Below are 22612 nucleotides of genomic sequence, written 5' to 3'. Positions count from 1 at the left end.
CATGAAAACTTTTCTTCAGCCTAGTTTGGAGAAAGAAACTAACATACATTAACTGATACAATTAATAAACATTTAACTTTCAGAATGCCTGATCATTAATTTTTAATTTATTGCCTATTCTATTTTAAGACTACAGACTTCTGTAATTATCATTTTGGGAAAACAGATATTTCTCTTTGTTAAGTAGTCAGTAAATAGGCACAAATGCTGATGTCTAGGCAATGTCTGGTCTAATCTGTCTTTTTTAAAGATCTGTGTTATAGTCGTTAGTTTTATGACTATCTAGGACAAAACATGGCTAGTTTGAAATTAGTGGTACTCTTATTTTTGGACTACAGAAACACTGCTTGCTTTAAATGCAGAGCAGATGCTTTCAGCTATCGTTCTGTAAAAAGCACACAACAAATTTGCATAGGGATTAGTATGATGAATAATAATTACAGCTATATGATTAGGAAGCATAACTGTGGGCTTTATATTGTTGGCTTGGTCTTTGATGTAAATAGGGAATGGTTTTTTGAGTTTTTTACAACTGCTGATAGTGGAATCAGTCAAGGGATTTTTAACCCCATTTTTCTCATTTTTTTGCAGGTATGATGCAAGTTTGCGCTCTGTACCTCCACCAGACTATGGGGTTCCTAAGCTGCATTATTTTGAGGACTGGGGAGTGGTGACTTATGGAAGTGCTTTGCCAGCTGAAATCAACAGGCCTTTCCTTTCCTTCAAGTCAGGAAAGCTGGGAGGACGTGCAATATATGATATTGTTCATAAGAACAAGTACAAAGAGTGGATCAAGGGGTGGAGGAACTTTAATGCTGGCCACGAACACCCAGACCAGAACTCCTTCACTTTTGCTCCCAATGGCGTACCTTTCATAACAGAAGCTCTGTATGGGCCAAAATATACTTTTTTTAATAATGTCTTAATGTTTTCCCCTGCTGTGTCCAAGACCTGCTTCTCCCCATGGGAAGGGCAGATTACAGAAGACTGTTCCTCAAAATGGCTTAAATATAAACATGACTTGGCTGGCGACTGTAAGGGACGAGTGGTTGCTGCCATGGAGAGAAGTGGGGTGGTTTTTATCAGGGGAGAAGGAGTGGGTGCATACAATCCTAAACTGAAGCTGAGAAAATTGCAACGAAACCTCATACTTCTCCACCCCCAGCTTCTCTTGCTAGTGGACCAAATCCACCTAGAAGATGACAGCCCTCTGGAGGCAGCAACCAGTTTCTTCCACAATGTGGATGTGCCTTTTGAAGAAACGGTTGTTGATGATGTCCATGGGGCCTTTATTAGGCACCGTGATGGGATATATAAGATGTATTGGATGGACGACACTGGCCACAGTGAGAAAGCCACCATTGCCTCGAGGATGTATCCCCGGGGCTACCCCTACAATGGAACAAACTATGTGAATGTAACGACCCTGCTGCGGCACCCTGTCACGAGGGCCATCTACCTTTTCATTGGGCCCTCTGTGGACGTGCAGAGCTTCACCGTGCGTGGAGATTCCCCGCAGCTGGATGTTTTCGTGACCACTGGTGAGCACGCCTACGCCGTGTACCTGTGGCCCGTCGAGGATGGCTCCCGCTCTGCCTTTGCACAGGTTATTGCAGACCGCCAGAAAATTGTCTTTGACCGAGCCTCTGCCATCAGGAGCTCCGCAGTGCCGGAAGTGAAGGACTACATAGGCATTGTGGAGAGGAACCTGCAACATTTTAAGCCCGTCTTCCAGCAGCTTGAGAAGCAGATCCTGTCTCGTGTACGCAACACAGCCAGCTTTAGGAAGACTGCTGAGCGCCTGCTGAGGTTTTCAGATAAGAGGCAGACAGAGGAGGCCATTGACAGGATATTTGCAATCTCACAGAGGCAGCAGCAGCAGCGTGGCAGAGCAAAGAAAAACAGAAAGGTAGCCAAAGGCTACAAATTTGTTGATGCCGTTCCTGACATTTTTGCACAGATTGAGGTAAATGAAAGAAAAGTGCGACAAAAGGCACAGACTCAAGCACAAAAAGAGTTGCCTGTAGACGAAGATGAGGAAATGAAAGATCTTCTGGACTTTGCAGATATCACTTATGTGAAGCACAAAACTGGGGTGTCAATCAAAGGCCGATCAGGGCTGGCACAGATGGTGGCGACTGCTCGAAGTGCCCCATCAATATCAGCTTCTTATACTCGCCTCTTTCTAATTCTGAACATCGCTGTTTTTTTTGTCATGCTAGCAATGCAGCTTACGTATTTCCAGAAGGCCAAGAGACTGCATGTCCAAAGATGTCTGTATGCAATACTTTTAGTAGACAGCTGTATATTATTGTGGCTGTATTCTTCCTGTTCTCAGTCACAATGTTAGCAGACCTCTACTAGTTGACCAGTTTATGGTCATATATGTCTATGCAAAAACATTAACCCTAATAGGGCCAAAGTTTATATCTTCTTTTTTTTTTTTTTTTTTTTTTTTTTCTGAAACATTCCAAAAACATCTGGGGAAAGATTGTTTTCAGACCAGAAGGGATAAAATAATAGGGCAAGCAATTAATATCTCAGAAAAATCAGTACTTAATAAGTATTCCTCCTTTGTGTTTTGAGTTGGGCCTCACATCTGAGGGAATGTTATGCTTTGTTCATCAGAGTTCAGTAATGTAAAGTTGTAATTAATTTTTTGGTAAGAAGACCCCTCTTGATAGGTTTGTTTCTAAGGTCATTTTTTACACAGAATTTGATTTGCATGTAGTGAGTTTTCATTTCAGGCTGCTAGGGATGTCTCTGGACATTCTCCTAAGACGAGGACATTCAAACATATGTATACAAGGAAGATCTTAGCAGCAGACTTCATTTCTGTCTGCCAAACCAAAGAATGGCTCAATATGGGACTCCCTTGTATCATTATTGCAGACCCTTATATTGTCCCATCTCTTCCATGCTTTACAATCTGGCACAGTGGGGAAATGACAATCGTGTCAGTGCTTGCCAAGCGAGGGGCACATCACTAGTAGGTAGTACTAGAAGGCAAATATGGGTTTAACTCAAAATAGAACAGAATGCAATTCTCAGGAAAATAAAACCATTTCTATTTTAGCCAAGTGTAGGCTGTAGAATGCTGAATTCTGTAGGGTCTTTTCTCCATTTTACAAGGCAGGGTTTCAAGAAAGTTTTCTATAGTTTGAAGCACATCTTAGTAGGGAAATAATGTCCTAAATCACTGCCCTTCCATATGTAATTTTAAAAATACAAAGAACCAAAGCAATCCTGTGGTAACCTCAGCAACTGCCAGTATGGAAAAGTATGTATTAAGGAAGTATTTAATGTATTTTTTCTTTCAAATGGCTAGAAAGAGGACAGTTAAAATTTTGTGAACAGCCTGTTCTCTATAAAGCACCAGCAAGGGTTCTGCAAGCTCTTGGTGGCCCCAGGTCAATTATTTGGGGATTAGTGGTAAATGAAATCATGTGGCTTATGACAAAAATAAGTTTGACATCTCCACATATATTCCCCTATGTTCATTAAACTAATTTCAAAAACTCATAGCTATTTGAGAGAATGGAAACTGTGGAATTGGGGCATACCTGTATGTCTTTACAGAAAAACAATTCTTCAGTACATTTGCTAAATAAAAGCTTTATAATTATCTCTATGGAAAAGTTGGTTTTCTTTTATTTAAATATTTTTTCAGATAATTACAATAATTCTGTTAATCAGTACTTGGTTCAAACCACAAACCTTTGCTTCTTCTTCTTTACACCATTTAGATGTATGTTATCTACATTACTCCTGTTAAGGCTTCTGCAACTCTGTGTTTGGAAATGTGATGAGCTTTCCTTGTCTAAACATGTTCAGTGAATAGGTCAGAATATTTTCACTAGGTTCTGAGTCAGTTCAGAGCACTGTATTCATGTAAATAAGCCTTACTGCAGTGTCCAATGCCTGGATTTATTCAGTGAAATTGGCTACATTTTATCTGAGCAAAGATTTAGGTACCCAGTTAATTTCTGATCCATGCATAGTCTCTGGATTATGAGAGCCTCCAGACAGTAACTCAGCTCACTAAAGACCTTGGAACACCTTCAAGACATACTTTCCCCTTTTCCCTGATTGCAAAGGACATGTGAGGTGGATAATTGTCTATTGCAACTCATTCACTTTGTTTCTTAAGGCAAAGGGAGCTGGGCCTGGGGGCTATCACCCATAGAGCTCCAGGTTGGTAGTGGTGTCTGCTGAAAGCAGGCTGTGACAGGCTGTGGATAAACTGTGACAGGCTGTGGATAACTGGAAATCTCTTTATTTCTGCCTTTGCACTGTGATGACATAAACACATGCAAAAATAGCTGTTGGCTTATGTTCAATTTTAAAGACACTGTTAGTTTTCCAATATTAGGCGATACTATTATTTGTCATGAAAGACCAAAATAATCAAGAGTTTATTAAATGTCTGTGCACATTTCCCTATGTCAATTTGCTATTGCTTTGAACAACCAGAAAGCCACCCTGTAGTCTAGAAGACTGTGTCTGCTGTGTAGTGTGGCTCTAAGTTCTAGCATGGGATTTGTGTAGCTGTCAAATGAAACTGCAGAGATTAGCAATTAAGGTATGGTTTTACACGTTAGCTCTCATTTACACTACGCTTCTCTGCACTGTTCCAGCAGTGCCAAGGGAAAGAGGTGGCTGCAAGAGCTGCCCATGCTCACAGCCAGGTCTTAAACCAGCTTTTAAAGCAGACCAGCATTCAAACAAATAGGGCGTGTGCAATGATACTGTAAAGGGAAATGAAATGCGGCAGCCTGACCCTCCTCAGTGAGAGACCAGACCCATTTCAGCATAAAGTGTGCATCCAGGAGTTTTGCAGCCTGTGCTTGGTTTGCATCTGTTAAGGATTTGTGTGTACATGACTGTCATTACTTGCTGCTCTGAGCTCCACTTGCACAGATGTGACTTTGATTCAGATTGGGCAACTAAAGAAGCAAATTAAACCTTAATTGTGTTGACTGTCTTTTAGATATGAAAAGAATCCTTAGTTATTCTTTTCCAGGCCAGAGCCTTTAGAAAGGCCTTCTCCAGTGGTTCTGTTTCCACTCTTTTTTTTCTATTCTTGTCTCACTCATTCCTTGCCAAGGGCTGTAACTTTTTGTGATTTTGGTTTTGAAACAATGGAAGAACAGATTGTTCTATGCCATCAATAATGTGGCGCGGGCAATCGGGTGTTGGCTAGAAGTGTCTGTGTCACAGAAAAGAAACAGTTCGAGGCCTCAGGTGGCCTCAGGAAAAATCCAAGCTGCCCTTGCTTCACTAGGAAGTGCAGTGAGGAAGAACAGGTAAATGGGATCAGCCCAACAGCCCTACTGCCTTGTGGGAGGGCTGGAGAAAGATGGTGTTACTCCATGCTTGATTACGGAGGACAGAATGCTCTCCTCACCTTTGCATCCTTTGTCTGAGCTGCACAAGAGAAGCAGCCTTGGTGGGCTCTGTGTCCATGGTAGAAGCATTTAGCACTGTGTTCATCTAGTCTGGGTATACTGAACAACTTCTGAAATGCCATTGTATGGCACCCAACAGCAAAGTTATTTTTCACTCCCTCTTTTAAGTGGAGTAAAAAAAATGAGGTGTTTCTGGCACATGCCTCTGCTCCCATTCTTCTTCTTTTTCATTTCTGAAAATGCTCATTTTCTGCATCTCTGGCCACAGGAAAAAGTGGCTATCCAAGAACTTGATGTATGTGGATGGGTTCCTGTGTTCATCTGAGACCCTGCTGACTTCACTCATTTTCTCTTCAATAGCTGTTCTTCAATCATGCGTGCTTCATTTCAGGACTGCAGTCTAATTTAGTCTAAAGTTAATTCACTGTATTCTGAACAAAGTGAATGGCAATTCAGCCCACAGGTAGTGGTGTATATGTTTGAGGGTGGAAGTGGAATCTGGTTCTTAGATTCTTTCAATTATTTTTTTTTAGTCCAGCCAAAAAATGTCTATCTATGTTATATACATCATTGTGACTCAAGGAAGCAAAGGGAAAGGAGCACATTACTTCATTTCTTAAAACTTGTAAGATGAAAGCTTATTCTGAAGAATTATGTGTCTGAAATTCTGTTGGTCTATGTATTTTCCACTGATGAAAAGCATTTTCTTGAAACCATATAGAATTTGGAAAATAGCTGTATTTCTGCACCGGGACATTACATTCACATTTACTTGGTCTGCAAAAGGCTCAGTTGGGATCATAAATACTTTTGTCTAACTTCAATCCCTTTGCTCTGTCTAGTCTGTTAAAATCAGTAGGGTAACCTGAGGCTGGTAAGTCAGACTGAGCTAATGAAGCCAAGATGTCACTTTCTGTCCTTTCTTGGCAGCTGACTCCAGGAGCTCTCTGCAGCAGAAGGCCTATGCAATCTAGTGCTGGATATGTCTGTACTGTCATCAGAATAGAGACTGTTTTCCAAACGAGTTCAACCTTGAAACTATGTCAAAACACTTCAAATAAGAGCCCTGGACCCTCTCAAGTAAGGAACAAAATTATTCCATGCTTCAGACAGGCAGGAGACTGAACACAACTACACAATATATGAGTGCATTCCTTCAGCATTTTCCCCAGATACTACCTTTCCTGCCAGGTTCTCCGGGCTGATAAAGTATTCATAATATCTATGATGATTTTCCAGAAATTTAGGATGCAGAGAAAAATTGCTAGCTGAAATGAATTATTGTATAGGGCATTTGTGACTTTTTTCCCCTTTGACACTTGAGTCCAAAACCATCAATGATTTTACTGGTTTCCTAACTGACCCTGGGACAATCAAGAGGAAAATTGTCCCACTCCAACCCCCAGGGCTCTGTTACTGTGAACAATAATCTATAACAAGTATATATGAGTTTATGACTGTCCCCAAAATATTGACATACGTTTTTCACCAAACATTCCATACTCAGTCTAGCTTCATACCAACCTCCAGTTGGAAGGCATTCTTCAAGGAGGTGGAATGCTTCTAAAATCATGAGTATAAAACCCCTGGTTTCCCACTTCATCTTCATTAATGCAACATAGGAAGCAAGGAATGCCAGGAAAACTGGGCACATTGGATATGCCTACAGGAAATGCTAGTGAAGAAAACTTGAGGAGGATTGGGACATGGAAATTTCACTGCACTGCCACACTGCTGTGAGAGTAAGCTGTAAGATGAATTCACCCTGTGACAAGAGGGAATAGGTGATCAGCATATGCATTTCTTTCTATCCTTAAAGAATAGGACTATCCTTGGGAGGAGGAGCTCAACTCTTTGGGACATGCTAAGGAAGGCCAAGTTTCTCCGTGACCGAGTAAAGATGCTACAGCATTTATAGTTGACCTTTACTATTAATTGTAGTCTAGAACTGTATTCACTTCTCTCATGCTTGTCCTTTTTTATATGGCATAACCCTTATTTTGATCAAGTAAAGTAATCATATTCGTTCACTTACTAAGTTTGCCATGGAGTTTCCTCTGATGGACCCAACTGCAGGTTGGTAGCAATGGGGAAATGGGCAGAGGACCTGAGCCCCTGGAAGGGCATTTGAAGAACTCTGCCTTTATGGAAGTTAGAGGAATAGAAGATGATCAATAATGCTATAAAATATAGCTGCAAATGCCAGGCAATAAAATGACAATCATGATGGAGTATTTGAATGTTGCAGAATAAATGAGGGCAGACCGAGAGACTTGGAAAGTTACTGCTAACATAAAATATAGGCAACTGGGAATATTTTCTCCTATGTCCCATATATCATTCTTTCCTTTTGAATCACATCTTCCCATTAAAAAAAATGGAAAGTGCACACACAAGTGCTGCTGAGTGTAATAGAGTTCAGCCTTTAATACAAGCCAGACATGGTTACCAGAGAGCCTGACACAGCTTGTACAGTAGTGGTGAGCTGAAGCAGCTTGGGTATTCTGTAGCTAAGGTTTAGATTGATTAGAAAAAATATATGAGCAAGGGAAGTTGAGGATCAGAAGCCAGAAACTTTTCATTTCTTTGACAACTTTGAAAAGGATAGGGTCTCAATTCTTAGGCTGCATTACTGTTAGAAAAGATTCTATGAGAAACAAAATTTTAGCAGCAAAGGAACCTGAAATGGGAAACTGGAGACAGTAGTGTACTACCATGAACTAAACAACTAATTAATTTGTTCAAGTTTGAAAAGACAAAGAAGGATTAATTGTATGGAAAAGTACAGAGCATGTTTTGTAGCACATGATTAACCACCATTAGGACACACATACGCCCACACAGAGTGGAACAGATCAAATCTTAGGACAAGGGGGAACGCCCTTAAGAAAGAAGGCAGATTTAGATTAGATATCAGGACGAAATTCTTTACTGAGGGGGTGGTGAGGCTCTGGGACATGTCATCCAGAGAGGTTTTGCCCCCATCCCTGGAAGTGTTCAAGACCAGGCTGGATGGGCCCCTGAGTGCCCTGGTCTAGTGGAAGGTTCCCAGCACACAGCAGGAGTGTTGGAACCAGGTGATCTTTCAAGTCTCTTCCAACTAAGACCATTCTATGATTCTGTGACTCTGAACTCTCAGCTATGCAGCAATTCCAAGGCAGCAAGGTGTGATGGTATAACCTGAAGAAAGCAAGGACACACAGAATATAAAACATCTATAATAAGAGCATAGAAATATTTTGGGGTTAATGTGCTTAAATTTGCAAAGTAATTTCATGGTGTTTCATTTTCCATAGTAAATGAAAAAGACTGAACTTTTCTTTCTTAGAACTGACTAGTTAACTACCCAGGGTGATTTGCCTGATTAGTCTTAACTATAATCTGCCTCACCAAGGCTACTTAATTTCATTGTAAAACATGACAACTTCTACCTTTCTCATCCTATGCTTCTATCATATATTTTCTTATAACTTCAGCAAATATTTGTCACTTAATCTGCAGACAGCATCAAAGAATCATACAGATTTGTTCATGGCTCATATAGACTGCAGACTGAACAGCAAAACCCTCATGCAGCTGGCTGCTGTGGGACGTTTGGACTGGGTCACAGAACCTTCCCTATACAGAACTGAGACATGTAATGGACCCACAATGTTAAAACAGCAGTAATAAATAATGGCAAGGCACAATTAGTGCCATGGCTTATGTGACTCTCCACCAGAGCTCACCCATCAGAGCCTCCTTCAAAGCCATGCTTGGTTTTCCAGACCTGTTCCCTTCCTGCCTGCTAAAATCCATTTTCAGCCAAAAACTGCTAATAAATGTAATGCCTTAAAATAGCAGTATAATGTACACAAATGCTTGTAAGCTGTGCAGGCCCAAGCACAGTGCTACTTCTCAGGCTGCTGTTCTACCAAGTATTAGTACTATTAATGATTTATGTGGTGCCACTGAGCTGTGTGACATTTCCTAAACTTGTAAGAAGGTTGGTTTAACCATAAAGTCAGAATAACTTCCTCAGTTTCACAAAGTGAGGCAATGGGCCTCTGGGGGAGGTCAGTCCACCTGGAGGGTAGGTGCAGAGCTGCTTGTGGACAGGACCTCCAACATTTTAAGCATTAATTTCACCTGGAATGAGACAAAAGGCATTACAAGAATTTTCCTAGAATAAAAAGACTTATTATCCATGTGTCTTTCTGAACTGGAGAAATGCAGATTACATTTCTTTCAGTTGAAGAAGCAAGTGCAGTTTTTATAAACAGAACACCAGTGCAGAGGTGCTCTTTTCCATTGTAACCATGACTGTACAAGATACTACAGTATTAACACGAAGAGGGAATTGAGCTTTTTAAGACTAATGGAAGGAATTTAGGACAGGATGGGCCTTGGATGTAACAGCTGGAAGGAGCATGACTTGTAGGAAAACAAAACAAAACCAGTTTTGGCTATTCTAAACAAGTAGAAAAAGTTCCAGAAAAAAAATAATTAAGAAATAACTTACTGTAAGGATTTACTAACATAATTAAAACAAGATCTGCGCAATATGTATTGGTGAATCCCTTCTGTGCTCTTACACACACTTACACACATTGCATTTATGACCAATATTATGCATTTTATTGAACGACAGAATTAGTTTAGACTATAGATTTTTCCACCTAGAAAAAGTTTGAGAATCATTCATCAACAAATGAAAGTATAGAAGTTAAAATGTCAAGGAGAAAATAAATTATTAAACAAGTCCACTTGTTTTGAGCTGACCTCTTCATTTTAATAAAGAATATTTCAAAGCAGAAAGATATTTCAAGTAAAAAAATAACCTTTTGTTCTAAAAAACTCCATCTTTTAAATTCTTGCATTGTTCCATCCCCCCCTTGGAAGACATGAAATTTAATGCAAATCAACGTAAAAACAACCATTAAATTGGAATTCTGGGTCTTTTAACAGAAAGCTGTTTTTCTGAATACTTTCCATATAATGCTTTGCAGCTGTTGTGGCCAGACAAGTGTTAATTTAGAGGGCAAGAAAGAGCTGCCCTGGGAGAAGAGAGCTCTGAATGAACAGGGGCTCTGTAACTCCTGCGCCCTACAGCTCCTCACACCCTTGGGCTGCTCCCCAGCTCCCAAAGCTGCCACCAGCTGGGCTCACCCTGGCCACTCCTGCACCCCGCTTGGCTGCCGGCACAGCTGCTCCCCCACTTCCCAACTAGGGTGGTCTCTCTTCCCTCGCCCACCACTCTGTGAATATTTACTGGAAACGTGTTTTCTTGGAGGAGGGTTAATCCTGTTTCATGCAGAGCTCCCCTCCCTTTTCCCAAGAAGCTGGTTCCTGAAATCGTATTTTATTACAGATAAATAAAACACTGCTAAAATTAGGCTCAGAAAGAGAAGTAGCAGGGTTTCTTGGCTCTACGCTTTCCCCTGTGTGGTCATAATCTGTTCCAGAGAGCTGCCTCTGGTCCTTTGCCTCTCTTCTTAAACCAGTTTGGTGCAGTTCTTGGAGGCAGCCCATGTCCCTGTCTTTGTCAGGATGCATCCTTGCAGCAATTTCTCATTGCATCTGTTTCTTCTGCTGTGCTCTCAGAGAATCACAGAATCATCAAAAAAGATTGGGCTGGAAGGATCCTTAAAGATCATCCAGTTCTAATCCTCCTGCCATGGGCAGGGACAACTTCCACAAGACAAGGCTGCTTAAAACCTCATCCAGCCTGTCCTGGAACACTTCCATGGATGGGGCATCTGAATTCTAGTTTCACAGCTTTCTAACCTCTGTCTCTAACTGCCTCTAAGTAAAAATTAAGGTAACAATACTTGCCAACAATGTAAAGTTATTCTTGATATTTAAAAATAAATCACTGCTTTAAAGATCTGGTGAGATACTTTCTTAGGCTACCTGATCAGAAAGCAAAATGATATGTCTAATTCAGTATTGTAGCAATCTGAATTGCTGCTAGCATAGTCCAGGGTAAGGAAGCAAAAGGGACTTTTGCATAATATCCACAGATGTTTTATTCAGCCGTGCAGTGAGGTGTTCAGGTCCCAGCACCCACACACAGAGGATCTCACTTTCTCTCTGCAGGGGCCTGGGGCCTGACCCTGGTCTCAGAGCAGTACAAAGATGAGGGCCAATCAGGGAATAAGGAAGGAGTGGCTCAGGACCATAGGAACAGGGGAAGGGCCAAGGGGTCTAACAGCTTTTTGAGGCAGGCTTCTTGTGTCTCCCTGGACCAGGGAATGCCTCCACAGGGTCTCCACAATTCCCGATTTTTTTATATTATTAAGAAAGCTTCTCTGAAGGATCAACTGAATCAACACAAAATGACAAACACAATCAAAAGCACTCATAAGACAATTTTTAAAAATGCAAACAATTCTGAGTTTCTAATGTCTCAAGAGATTTCTTGGAGTGTCTTAGAGTTGGCAGGAGGGATGTGGGTTTTCTTAGCATGGTTTATTAGGAAACTGAGTTAGGAGAAGTTTTTTCAGCAGGGATTGGTTCTCTGCCACTTGAGGCAGTGTTGCTGGCTGTTAATTTGCTCTGTACAAGGTATTGTAGGTAGTGGTGCGTCTGTGGAAACTCCAAATAGAAATCATTAACTTTAAGAGAAAGATGGTTACTTTAGGGAAACTTTCTTTTCTTTCCCTCCCAATCACCCTCCCTCTGGTATTACGAAAGAAATCTGGGGGAAGGAATTAATGGAGGGAGGCCATGGAAAGGAGGAAAGGAGGTAGGAATTTGTGGGAACATAAAAAAGGGGTAACAAGACAATGAAAAGGCAAAGGGGAAAGTGGGAGGGGGGCAGGAAGGCCAGAGGAATTTGGGAAGGGTATTAGACGAAGTGGGACTTACTGGACTGGAAGGTTCTTTCATTATGGAAGTGAACTCTTGAATGGAGGATGGCTCATCAGTGTTCTGTCCTCTTTCAGATTTTAGGCTGTTGCTGGGGCTTGGTTGTTGGTTTTGGGTTTTATTTCTTTGGTAGGAGCGTGAAGGACTTCTGTGACGTGGGTAATATTTCACAGGTTTGCAGTTTGGTTCATGTTTACTACCTTGCACTGGAACTCTACCAGGTCCTGTCACATCGGCTGCTTGGGGGCCTTCGCTTCCTTGTATTATATTAAATTCCACAATTTTTCCATCTCCTAGACTGTGGAGGTATTCCTTGGGGTTATTCTTTTTTATAGCAGTCTGATGAACAAACACATCTTCTTTGTTATCATTCCGGGTTATGAAGCCATATTTGTTTTTCACATTAAACCATTGTACTGTCCCCAAAATGTTCATGGCAAGGCTTTTTTACCTTTGCCAGTGGGTTTTGTTTGTGTTGCTGGATGAGTTGTTGGTGTTGAGGTTGGTGGGCTGCCATGCAGGGTTTGTCCTGCTCTCGGTGCTGGTGGCCGCACTGAGACCTGGCTGTTTCTTGGGGGTCTCTCTTGGCTGATGCCCATGGGTGCTGCCAGCACAGGGCTTCCAGAACAGCAGTGGTGGCACGGGCCCTGCGGGTGTGTGGGGAGCAGCGGTTTTACTGCCAGGACTGTGGTTCTGAGCTATCCCCTGGCAGGGCTCCCTGCCTGCCAGTCTCACCTGCCTGCCCTCAACCCCGATGCTGTGGGCTGACACGACCCAGGCTGGGCAGCGAGTATCGGCCAGCTCACCCTGGCCATGCATAGCGGCAGCAGGATGGCCACGGGTTTTCCACAGGGGCAGCTGTTTGGTGGGAGCAGGGACAGCCCTTGCCACACACGCTGTGTCTTGTGGTGCAATAGCAACCGAGGTAAACACATCTGTTCTTTTGTTTACTGTCCCTTCCAGCATGGCAAGTGCAGCTGGGGTTTCTTTCCCCTTTGTAGTAAGAGACTGGTGCAGCTTTATATTGCCAGTCAGAGGCTGCTCCTCTGACCCCCCACTCCCTCACTCCTGGGACTGTGGAAGCTGTGGAAGAAGGTGTGGGGACTAGAGGGTGGAAGGAGGGACCCTGTGGTCTCTGCCAGCCAGTCTCTGCCACCTTGAGCACGTGAATGTGAGCATGCAGCCGCATCCATGCAGTGACAGCAAACTTGGGCAGCAGGAGTACGGACAGGAGACTTGGAGAAGGGGTTTTCAGCTGGAGTTCTCTATTTTTTAACTGCTCCTCAAGATTTTGAATGCATATCATTATAATATTCAAAAAACGATAGAATTCTTTATGGAGTTTTTCTTCAGGTCTTAATTTTTCTCAAACTAGTTCTACAAAGTCGTTGGTTAGGACTACGTTCCGCAAAATATCAGGAAAATGCTTAAATAACCAGTGTACAAAACACTTTAATTCTTCCTCTGAAAAACTAAAATATTCTTGAAGAAAAGGCTTTTTAAGGTGGAGGTGAACTTTTTGTTTTGTGTGGCTGAGTGTTGTTTCCATCTTAACCTAGTCTCTTCTCAACACCTGAGAGTAAAAGGAAGAAGGAACTAAAATTTCAAACTCATCACACTGGGATAAGACAACGAAATTTTTGGGGTGGTTTAGCACAGATGTTTTCTAGGAGAAGAGGTCCCTGTTCGGGTGCCATTTGCAGCAATCTGAATTGCTGCTAGCATAGTCCAGGGTAAGGAAGCAAAAAGGACCTTTGCATAATATCCACGGATGCTTTATTCAGCCGTGTGGTGAGATGTTCAAGTCCCAGCACCCACACACACAGGGTCTCACTTTTTCTCTACAAGGGCATGAAGGCTGACGCTGGTCTGGGTGGTACAAAGATGAGGGCCAATCAGGGAATAAGGAAGGAATGGCTCAAGAACATAGGAACAAAGGAAGGAGCCAATGGGGTCTATCAGCTTTTTGAGGGAAGCTTCTTGTGTCTCCCTAAACGAGGGAATATCTCCCCAACATCTCCACACAGTATAGAAGAAATGGTGTTCAAAGTGAAACCAAATCCTACCTTCATATATACAGTGATAGACTGTGAGCTTGCTGACGTTATCTCTCAAGGACTGAAGGGCTTTTAATTATAATGCATATCTTCGTAAATATCAATTCAGGGATGTTAAAAAAATTTCTAGAAATTATTTCAAGGGAAGAGAAGAAAAATGCCAGTATTCCCTTGTAGAAAACTGTGATTCAGTTGCATCTTCACTGCACTGGAAATCTGGTATACTTCCTATTTCCTCTCATGTGAAAAATGATACCTGAATCCTAGAGAATAGTTCAGGTGGCAACATGGATAAAGAGAGTATGCAAAGGTATATATCTGATGAGGAATGACTATATTAGAGTTTCCTCAGCCTGGGACAGAGAGGGCTATGGTGAAGGTGTACAAGACCATGAGTTGATGGAGATGCCAAGGATCCATTCTTTTTTCTCTTTCCCTTCCAGATCCCAGAGACATCAAATCTCATTCTTTAGAATGAAGGTTAAGCACACTTGCTGTACAATATTTTGGATGTCAGAAAGTCTGCATGGGTTAAAACAAAAGGCATTAGATACAAAGGAAATCCCTGAAATCACACAGGGTGTGAGGGCATTGTCAAACTTCTTTTCCCTGCCTCTGAGCTCCCCACTCAGCTATTGGCTGTAGCTGACATGTGGCCAGACTGACCTTCAATCTGGTGAATTCCTCCTGGTTTTACATCCTTTTTTGATTGCTATGTCATTGTATTACAAGGGCTGCTCCAGGCCAAGGCAAGCATTTAATTTAGAAGTACATTCTCCTCTGCAGAAGCAGCAGCAGCTCAGCACTGAGCACGGCACATCGGCTGTAAGCCCAGAAGCCACCTGAACCAGTGCTGCCTGCTCTGGAGCCTCTGTGTCATCCTCTCAGCTGCCCAAGGAGCTGAAATCAGAACTGTGAATTTTCAAATTCCTGACCTCCAAAACATCCTTCTTTTTAAATTGGAGCTTATCAGGCCCTGTCCAGAAAGACCCAAAGCCCCAGCTCTTTAAAGATTAAACAAACAACAACATCCAGCTGCCCTTCCCTTTGGCAAAGACAAACAAATCCATGATTTAATTTACTTGAAAGTAAAAAAAACAAGTAAGAGTTATATAATTTACAACATAACTACTTTAAAAAAATTGATAGATTCATTATCTTGAAAAATTGACATGATTATAGTTGAATTTTCTTCCATAAGAGGACAAGCCATATTGTATAGCTAAAAAAAAGACAGGATAAAAATCTGTATATGGTTCTGGGTTTTATTCACACTTTGAATCTGGTGCCTCACTGACAAGATGATGAGGTTTAAACCATTGCTAGTTACAATGTATGTGTGGACAAACACAAACTATTTTTATGGGAACAAATGTATAGGAAATTGTTTTGCTGTCAATACTGGAGTGGTTTTCCAGTGTGGTCTCTGCTTGACTATGAACTGACTATTATTTCCTCTATGAAGGGCTGCTTCTGTGCCTCACTGCATCACACAACCAACAGAAACTGAAAGCTCTGTAAGCCTCTCTAGGCTGTAGGAGCTGCAGGAGACTTGTCTCCCTTTTTTCCTTTTCTGACGGCGATTTTGCTCTTCTCAAAGTAAGGAGAGGCAGAAAAATGGATAGCTTACAGAAGGCAGTGGATTTCTACATCCGCTACCAGACCACTCTGAGTTTCAGCATTGTGTCCCTGCTGACGGCTGCCAGCGAGCGCATCTTCTCATCTGTGGTGTTCAAGTGTCCCTGCAACTCTGAGAACCTGGTGTATGGTTATTCCTTCCTCTTAGTGCCTGCCTTCGTCCTCTTGCTGCTTGGCTACATGATGAATACCAGGACATGGCGCCTGTTTACAGGCATGTGCTCTCCGGAGAAGCATCTCCAATACTGTTCCTGGCGAACCTGGGCCCACTTCTGCCAGCTGTTTGTGCCGATGACAGTCAAGGTCTCGGTGGCCCCGTTCACTTGGATAGCGGTGGCCCTGCTCGGAGCCAACTTCTACGAGTGTGCGGCCAGCGGGAGCAACATGACAGCACACCTCTTCTGTAAAAATAACACAAATTACAGCCAAGAGCAGCTTTACAAAATGCCCTGTGATGAGGAGTTATCAGCAGCAATGTCAAGTGTATGCCTCAGCTTTCATGCACAGTCCCAGGTAAAGCCTCACTGCTCTTCTTCTCACACTATGGGCTTCAACGCTGGCTGCTCAATGCATAGAGGTGCCTGCTGGGGACTCTAAACAGTTCTTCTCTCTTATATAATATCAGGTACCAAAAGCACACAGCTAGCCAATATTCATTGGCAAAAAAGCAGCAACAGAAAAGAAATAGGTGTATTTTTACAATACTTTCTGGTTTTGCATGTATGCATGGTAATGGTTAGGTGCTGTCATTTACAAAACCTCATGGACAGGAAACCAGCCTAGAGAACAGTACTTTGCACAGCAAGTTTTCTTCTCAATTAAGTAAGATGTGGTTTGAGTTCTTCTCCTTCTCTGCTTTTATGTCTTTGAATACCTCAAACTTCTGCAGATAGGCATTAGTTGAGGGGAAGCTGAGATCATTAACACGGGGGAAGCTGATGTCCGCTTGCAAGAGAATGGTTGCAAGGAGGCATCTGGAAAGAGAAATAAATAAGAACAGCTTGTTTGACTATAAATCTCAATGCTTGAACCTCTTAATAATTTCATATTTGTTTTCTAGAAGAATAGTTAAAATATTTATCTGTCTTGTTAAAGTTTCTTGTGCTGAAAGCAAATTGCATGATCAAAAGAGTAACACTTGTGGATTGTTTTTTGTTTGGTTTGTTGGCAGTGCTGCAGTTTTGTTTGGTGTGGATTTTGTCTTAACTCCAGTAGGAAAACCATGTTTTGCAACTTTTTCTCAGGAAAACATTAAGAGTTGGTTAAGGGAGTTAAGTTTATAAGAGTTAATAATTCCTTGAATTTTTGTAAGTTCCTGTTTAGTACAAATGCCTATTAAAACAAAAATGTGTTTTTATTTGTTAAATACTTAGCATGCTGCTTCTCCAAGAAAAATACTGGAAAGGGGCAAACTCTATACCATTGATTTTCAATAGGATAAGAAAGGAGAAAAAATTAGGAAGCCTGACAGTTACTGACATTGCAGTAGAATCTAAAAGAAACATCCAGTCAAACAAAAGTAGGAAAAGTGTGAGTGTATTTTTATTACTGACCACTATTTTTAATATCCAATCTACTTTCAACAAAATTAAGGACCAAAAGGACACAAACTCCTTTTCGTTTAGCACTCAATACCTTTGAAGAAAAAGTCATCCTGGGGTAAAAGAGCATGTTGCAGGATCTCTGCCTAGACCTCCTAGCTAAGTACCCCTGAGTAGAGGAGACACCAGCAATTACTAGGACACTTGGTCTTGATGGGATCTCTGAGACTTGTTTAAGGGTGTTTAAAATCAGGTATAAAACAAGAATGAATTCCCATATTCAATAGCCAAATCTGTGTCCTGCCTACAAGACATACAGGACACAACCTTTCCTCTGTGTTGTGCAAAAACTAGCTGATTTTGCAGGCTCAGACATCAGGGAGAGTAACTACATTCCATGAGAACATAGCCAGCAGGAGCTCTGATTTGCAGCACAATGCATACAGAGAGGTCCTGCACCTTCTGTACCAGAAATGCGACCACAACTGCAGAAACTGATGGCCAGTATCTTGCCTTAAACTTAAGAAAGCTGGATATAACTGAGTAAATAACTTCTGTCCATCTTCTCTTTTTTCGGTATTCCTCCTTAATCTGACAAGATCAGCTGAGAGTTGCAGAAGGTCTGTATGTCTGTCTGAATTGCATGCATGGGATCCCCTACTTTGGCAGCAAGCAGACAGTTACATGCACTCCAGGATGTCTTTGCTTACAGTTTTCTTATTTTTTCAATGTTCTGTACTCCCACATATGGCCATGGAAAACCACCAATAACCTATATACCCTTTTTCCAAGCTGATAGGATGGTTCCTGATAGCCAGCATCATGACTGTGGCACTGATTTCAACATGTGTCACCCACTGCTTCGCCCCCGTCAGCTACCTTCAGTTCAAGTTCTGGAAAATTTACTCAAGAAAAGAACATAAACACTTTGAGATCAAAGCCAAAGAGCATGCAACCAAGCTAGCAGAAAGAAATACAAATTGCTTTTTTGAAGCCACTGACCCAGCACCATTTCATACCCCCAGCAACAAAGACTGGCAGAAGGTTTCAGTTTCATATACCTTTAATCCACAAGAGCAGTATTACAGCATGTTACACAAGTATGTGAACACCAACAGAGGCAATGACGCTGAATTCAAGGAAGAAGGTCAGCGTCTCAGTGTTTTTTAATTTGTGGATGAAGCCCAGGCAAGCGTTTCAGGGTTGTAATGAAACAAATCCTTTGCAATGCTGGCAGTCTTTTAGCCCTACTGATATAAGAAGAATCTTATTCTCTGCTCTTACTGAAATCTATACAAGCTGAAAGTGAAAGCTGATAGTTGTAATCCTCAGTAGATTTACTTTTTGCTTAAGTACATTTAAAAGGCAGTTTTCTTATGTTGTTGTCCATTAAGAAGAGTTGTATGTAAAATAATCAGCATCCACAAAGATGTCAGCACATATTATGTCAAATTATTACCAATACCTTAAAAGCACCTGGCAGGTGGAGTGACAATACCAAACCTTTTCAAATAGACAAAGACAGGAATGGAAGATTTGATCAGAAATTCAGCTTAGTTTATTAGCTCTCTCTTTAAAATGAAGCTTTCAGTGAAGCTTAGAGCAAACTGTAGATTAAAAAATTTAGCTTGTCTTGAGGGGTTAGGCTCATGCGTAACATGGCGATGTAAGTGAAGCTTATATATTAACAAGCATTAAAAGCACATTCATACGCTTAAGGACATTAAAAATCTGCAATCCATATCAGCAAGTTGTAGTATTCTTATCAAACAACATCTTTAATAAATAAAGATACAAGTTTTGAGTGAAGAATAATAAATTTCACTTTTGTCCTGAAAAGCTGTTATTTAAGAGAGAGTTTTATGTGGCAGCAGCTCTCTGCCACAGAGAGCAACACACAACTTTCCCAGGCATTGTCCTGGGGAAGGCTGTGAGAATATCAAAGAAAAGAATGATAAAAAATTCTTATCTTCACTTGCTGCACCTGTTGTTGTAAATTTGTGGAATGTGTTATGGAGATTTGTTTACCAAAGGATGTTTTCTTAATTATCCAATGGTGATGGTGTTTTAATTAAAGGACCAATTAGGTCAAACTGTATTGGACTGTCTGTAAGGGTGATGGGTTTCTTAATAAGTATTGTATAATAAAGCAATTGATCAGCCTTCTGGAATCATGGAGTCAGTGCTCATTATTACCTGGTAGGGGATGCCATGCTATGACAGTTTTAGATATGTAAGTCAGATTGTTTGGTCCAGGCTGTCCATTTACTTCTCCCAGAAATTCTCTCTTTCTACATAATAAACTCAAAAATCATTCAGACAGGCAGGCAGGAAACCCAAGAATTTATTTGTTACATTCATTTTGCAAGGAAGGAAGAAGGGGAGAGCCAATTTTAACTAGCTGAATATAATGAGTTTGAAGCTTATTTCTCGCTATAAACTAAAACTATAACACATGAAGGCAAAACCAGATTTAATTGTCATGTAGAAAATAATTTTAAACATATTTATCGCAGTCATTTATTTACTCAGTGGTCTTTTCCTTCTGAGAAACTTGATGATTATGGAGTAACAGTGCAGGGGCTGACCTATAAGAGAGTATCTCTGTAGAGAAGGACCTGGTGTCTGGGTGGATGGCAAGCTGACTATGAGCCACCAGTGCTCTAGCAGCCAGGAGGGTCACTGGTGTCCTGTGGTGCAATGAGAAGAGTGTGGCCAGCAGGTCAAGGGAGGTGCTCCTCCTTCTCTACTCAGCCCTGGTGAGGTCACATCTCAAGTGCTGTGTCCAGCTCTGGGCTCCTCAGTACAAGAAGGACAAGGAGCTACTGGAGACGGCCCAGCAGAAGGGCCACAAAGGTGATTTGGGTCTGGAGCATCTCTCTTATGAGGGGACACTGCAGGAGCTGGGCCTGTTTAGTCCAGAGAAGAGAGGATTGAGAGGATCTCAATAATACCTCTCAAAGGTGAGTGGCAAGAGGAGGGTGCCAGACTCTTTTCAGTGGTGCCCAGTGACAGGAGGAGCAGCAATGGCCACAATCTAAAGCACAAGAAGTTTCACCTCAACATGAGAAGAACTTTGCACTGAGGGTGGCAGAGCACTGGCACAGGCTGCCCAGGGAGGTCGTGGAGTCTCCCTCTCTGGACACAATCCAGACTCACCTAGATGTGTTCCTGTTGGGACCCAGGACATTCCTCTGGCTGCTCTGGGTGATTCGAGACCCTGGCAGAGGGCTCAGAGACCTTGGCACAGAGTCAAAAACACCTGTGCCTTCGATTTTAGTCCATGGAAAAAATTACCAACTTTGTGTGAAGATTTACAAGCCACAGGACTTTGAGTAGAATGATAGTTAATTTGTCACAGGGTAAAAAAGTAGAATTTTGGGGTTTTAGAAAGGGGGTTCAAGAGGCAAGATGGAGGAATCTAGGCTTCTCCTTCTTCTTGTCCTCCATCTTCTGCTGTGATGGTGACACTTTTTGATTGGTTTAGAGTAGAGACAGACTGTCTAACATAGTTGATAGGTATTGGAAAATTATTGTAAATAAAGTCCATGTAGTTTTTAGTATAAAAAGTTAACATCACCCCAAGGGCAGTCGCTGTGCCACAACCTGACCTGCTGGACAGATCTCACAGGTCAAAGAAAGAATGTAATAGATAAGAAAAATAAACAACCTTGAAAAGCAGAACCGATGAATCTTGACTTCTTCTTTGGTTGCAGGGCTGAGAAAAAAAAGACTTTTTAATACCTTGGGGGTCATCTCAACCACAGAAGCCTGAGATGTTCCTGTGTCACCTGCTCTAGGTGACTCTGCCTTGTCAGTGGGGTTGGACTAGATGACCCTCAGGGGTCCCTTCCAACCCTAACAGTTCTGTAATTCTCTAAGAAAACAAGGACAGTATAGGTTATTCACTTTCAAGATAATAATAATTTTAAAAAAGAGAATATTTGGTTAGTGTTGTTGGAAAAAGTAAAAATGGCCATTGTCAATAAAAAGCCTTCATTGTGGTCAGCCACACGTACATCTCAACCAGCAAAAGCCCACTAAGGGCTCTTGTACAGGCAGTGAAATCAGACTCCACAACACATTTCAGCTCTAATTAAAAAAACAGTAATAATAATTAAAAAAAAAAAGGCAGGGAAACTTGTTACTGGTTATAACATATTGTTAGGTGTACATGTTGCCACTTCTTACTGGTAGCAGGTAACAGCAGCTGGGCTGAGACCAAGGCTGTGTAACAAGTAATTTTTGTTCCCTAAAAAATTGCTCACTTAAAGCTCCATTCTGCTATGCCACCACTGTACCACACCATTAAGACAAACAAAGGGAGAGAGATTATCATGAGGACTGTACACGTCCAGTGAGAATGAACCCAAGGTAAGAGATGTCCTCACTTAGCATGATGAAGATGTAAACAGACTGAGGGAAAAATAGGAGAAGGAGGTACAAAACACAGATATAAAATCAGAGTTAACTTGGGGCTACACTGACCTTAGTTGTTGGTATTTCAGTTTAAAAGAAGTGTTTTGATGGGAAGAGAGTAAGGTGGCTTGCAGGTAGGGTGCTGTGCTAGGACCTGGGGCTTTGTCCAACACGTATCCAGACATCTTGCATTACACTAAACAGCTTTAAACCTTTCCTATAACTTGGGCTTCTCTGAGGCTGCTCCTTCTCTACTTCCCAGTCATGTTGTGATAACAAGTCTACTGCCAAGAGGAAGATGTTCAACAGCTGGTGGTGAAGGCCAGGTAAGAACAGAAAACACAACCACTAAACAAGTTGTACGGCAATCTCAAAATTTTAATTCAAGTTTCCTTAGGCAGGTACAGGTCCACAATGGCTACACATTAAACACATCATGCTTTGTTCAATTTGGTCACAAGATCAGTGCTCTTGGAGAGAAGGCTGACACGGAAAGGCCCATAGCTTGGTGAGACACGAGCACTGCTGCAGTTGTCAGAGTGCTGCAGCTTGGAGTGTGCACAGGACTGAGCAGGAGTGCCAGAAAAACTGCATCCTTTATGGATAAACCACACACAGCCAGGGAAATAAAGCACCTCTAGCAGCCATGCTTTGAAATATTACTGACAAAATCGGAAAAGTTCATCAGCTTTACCTGAAA

General features: G+C 41.7%; 2 protein-coding genes across 7 annotated transcripts in view; both read left to right on the top strand.

Moving 5' to 3' along the window:
- DSE (dermatan sulfate epimerase) overlaps positions 1 to 3623 on the top strand; it is a 34881-nt gene extending 31258 nt beyond the window's left edge. For all 6 annotated transcript variants that reach the window (XM_030944941.1, XM_030944943.1, XM_030944945.1 and 3 more), the window contains one exon: positions 592 to 3623. In XM_030944941.1, coding sequence (XP_030800801.1) covers positions 592 to 2350 — 1759 coding nt within the window. In that variant the 3' untranslated portion in view covers positions 2351 to 3623. The remainder of the gene's footprint in view (positions 1 to 591) is intronic.
- Positions 3624 to 15931: 12308 nt separating this feature from the next.
- Positions 15932 to 18663, top strand: LOC115901789 (calcium homeostasis modulator protein 6-like). Its single transcript, XM_030944754.1, has 2 exons — positions 15932 to 16465; positions 18286 to 18663. The coding sequence occupies exons 1-2, from the start codon at positions 15932 to 15934 to the stop codon at positions 18661 to 18663; spliced, it is 912 nt and encodes a 303-aa protein (XP_030800614.1).
- Positions 18664 to 22612: the final 3949 nt, after the last annotated feature.

This window comes from Camarhynchus parvulus, chromosome 3 (genome assembly GCF_901933205.1).
Source record: "Camarhynchus parvulus chromosome 3, STF_HiC, whole genome shotgun sequence".
NCBI lineage: Eukaryota > Metazoa > Chordata > Aves > Passeriformes > Thraupidae > Camarhynchus > Camarhynchus parvulus.
The sequence above is the reverse complement of the archived record's forward strand: the minus strand, read 5'-3'. Positions and strand labels throughout refer to the sequence as shown.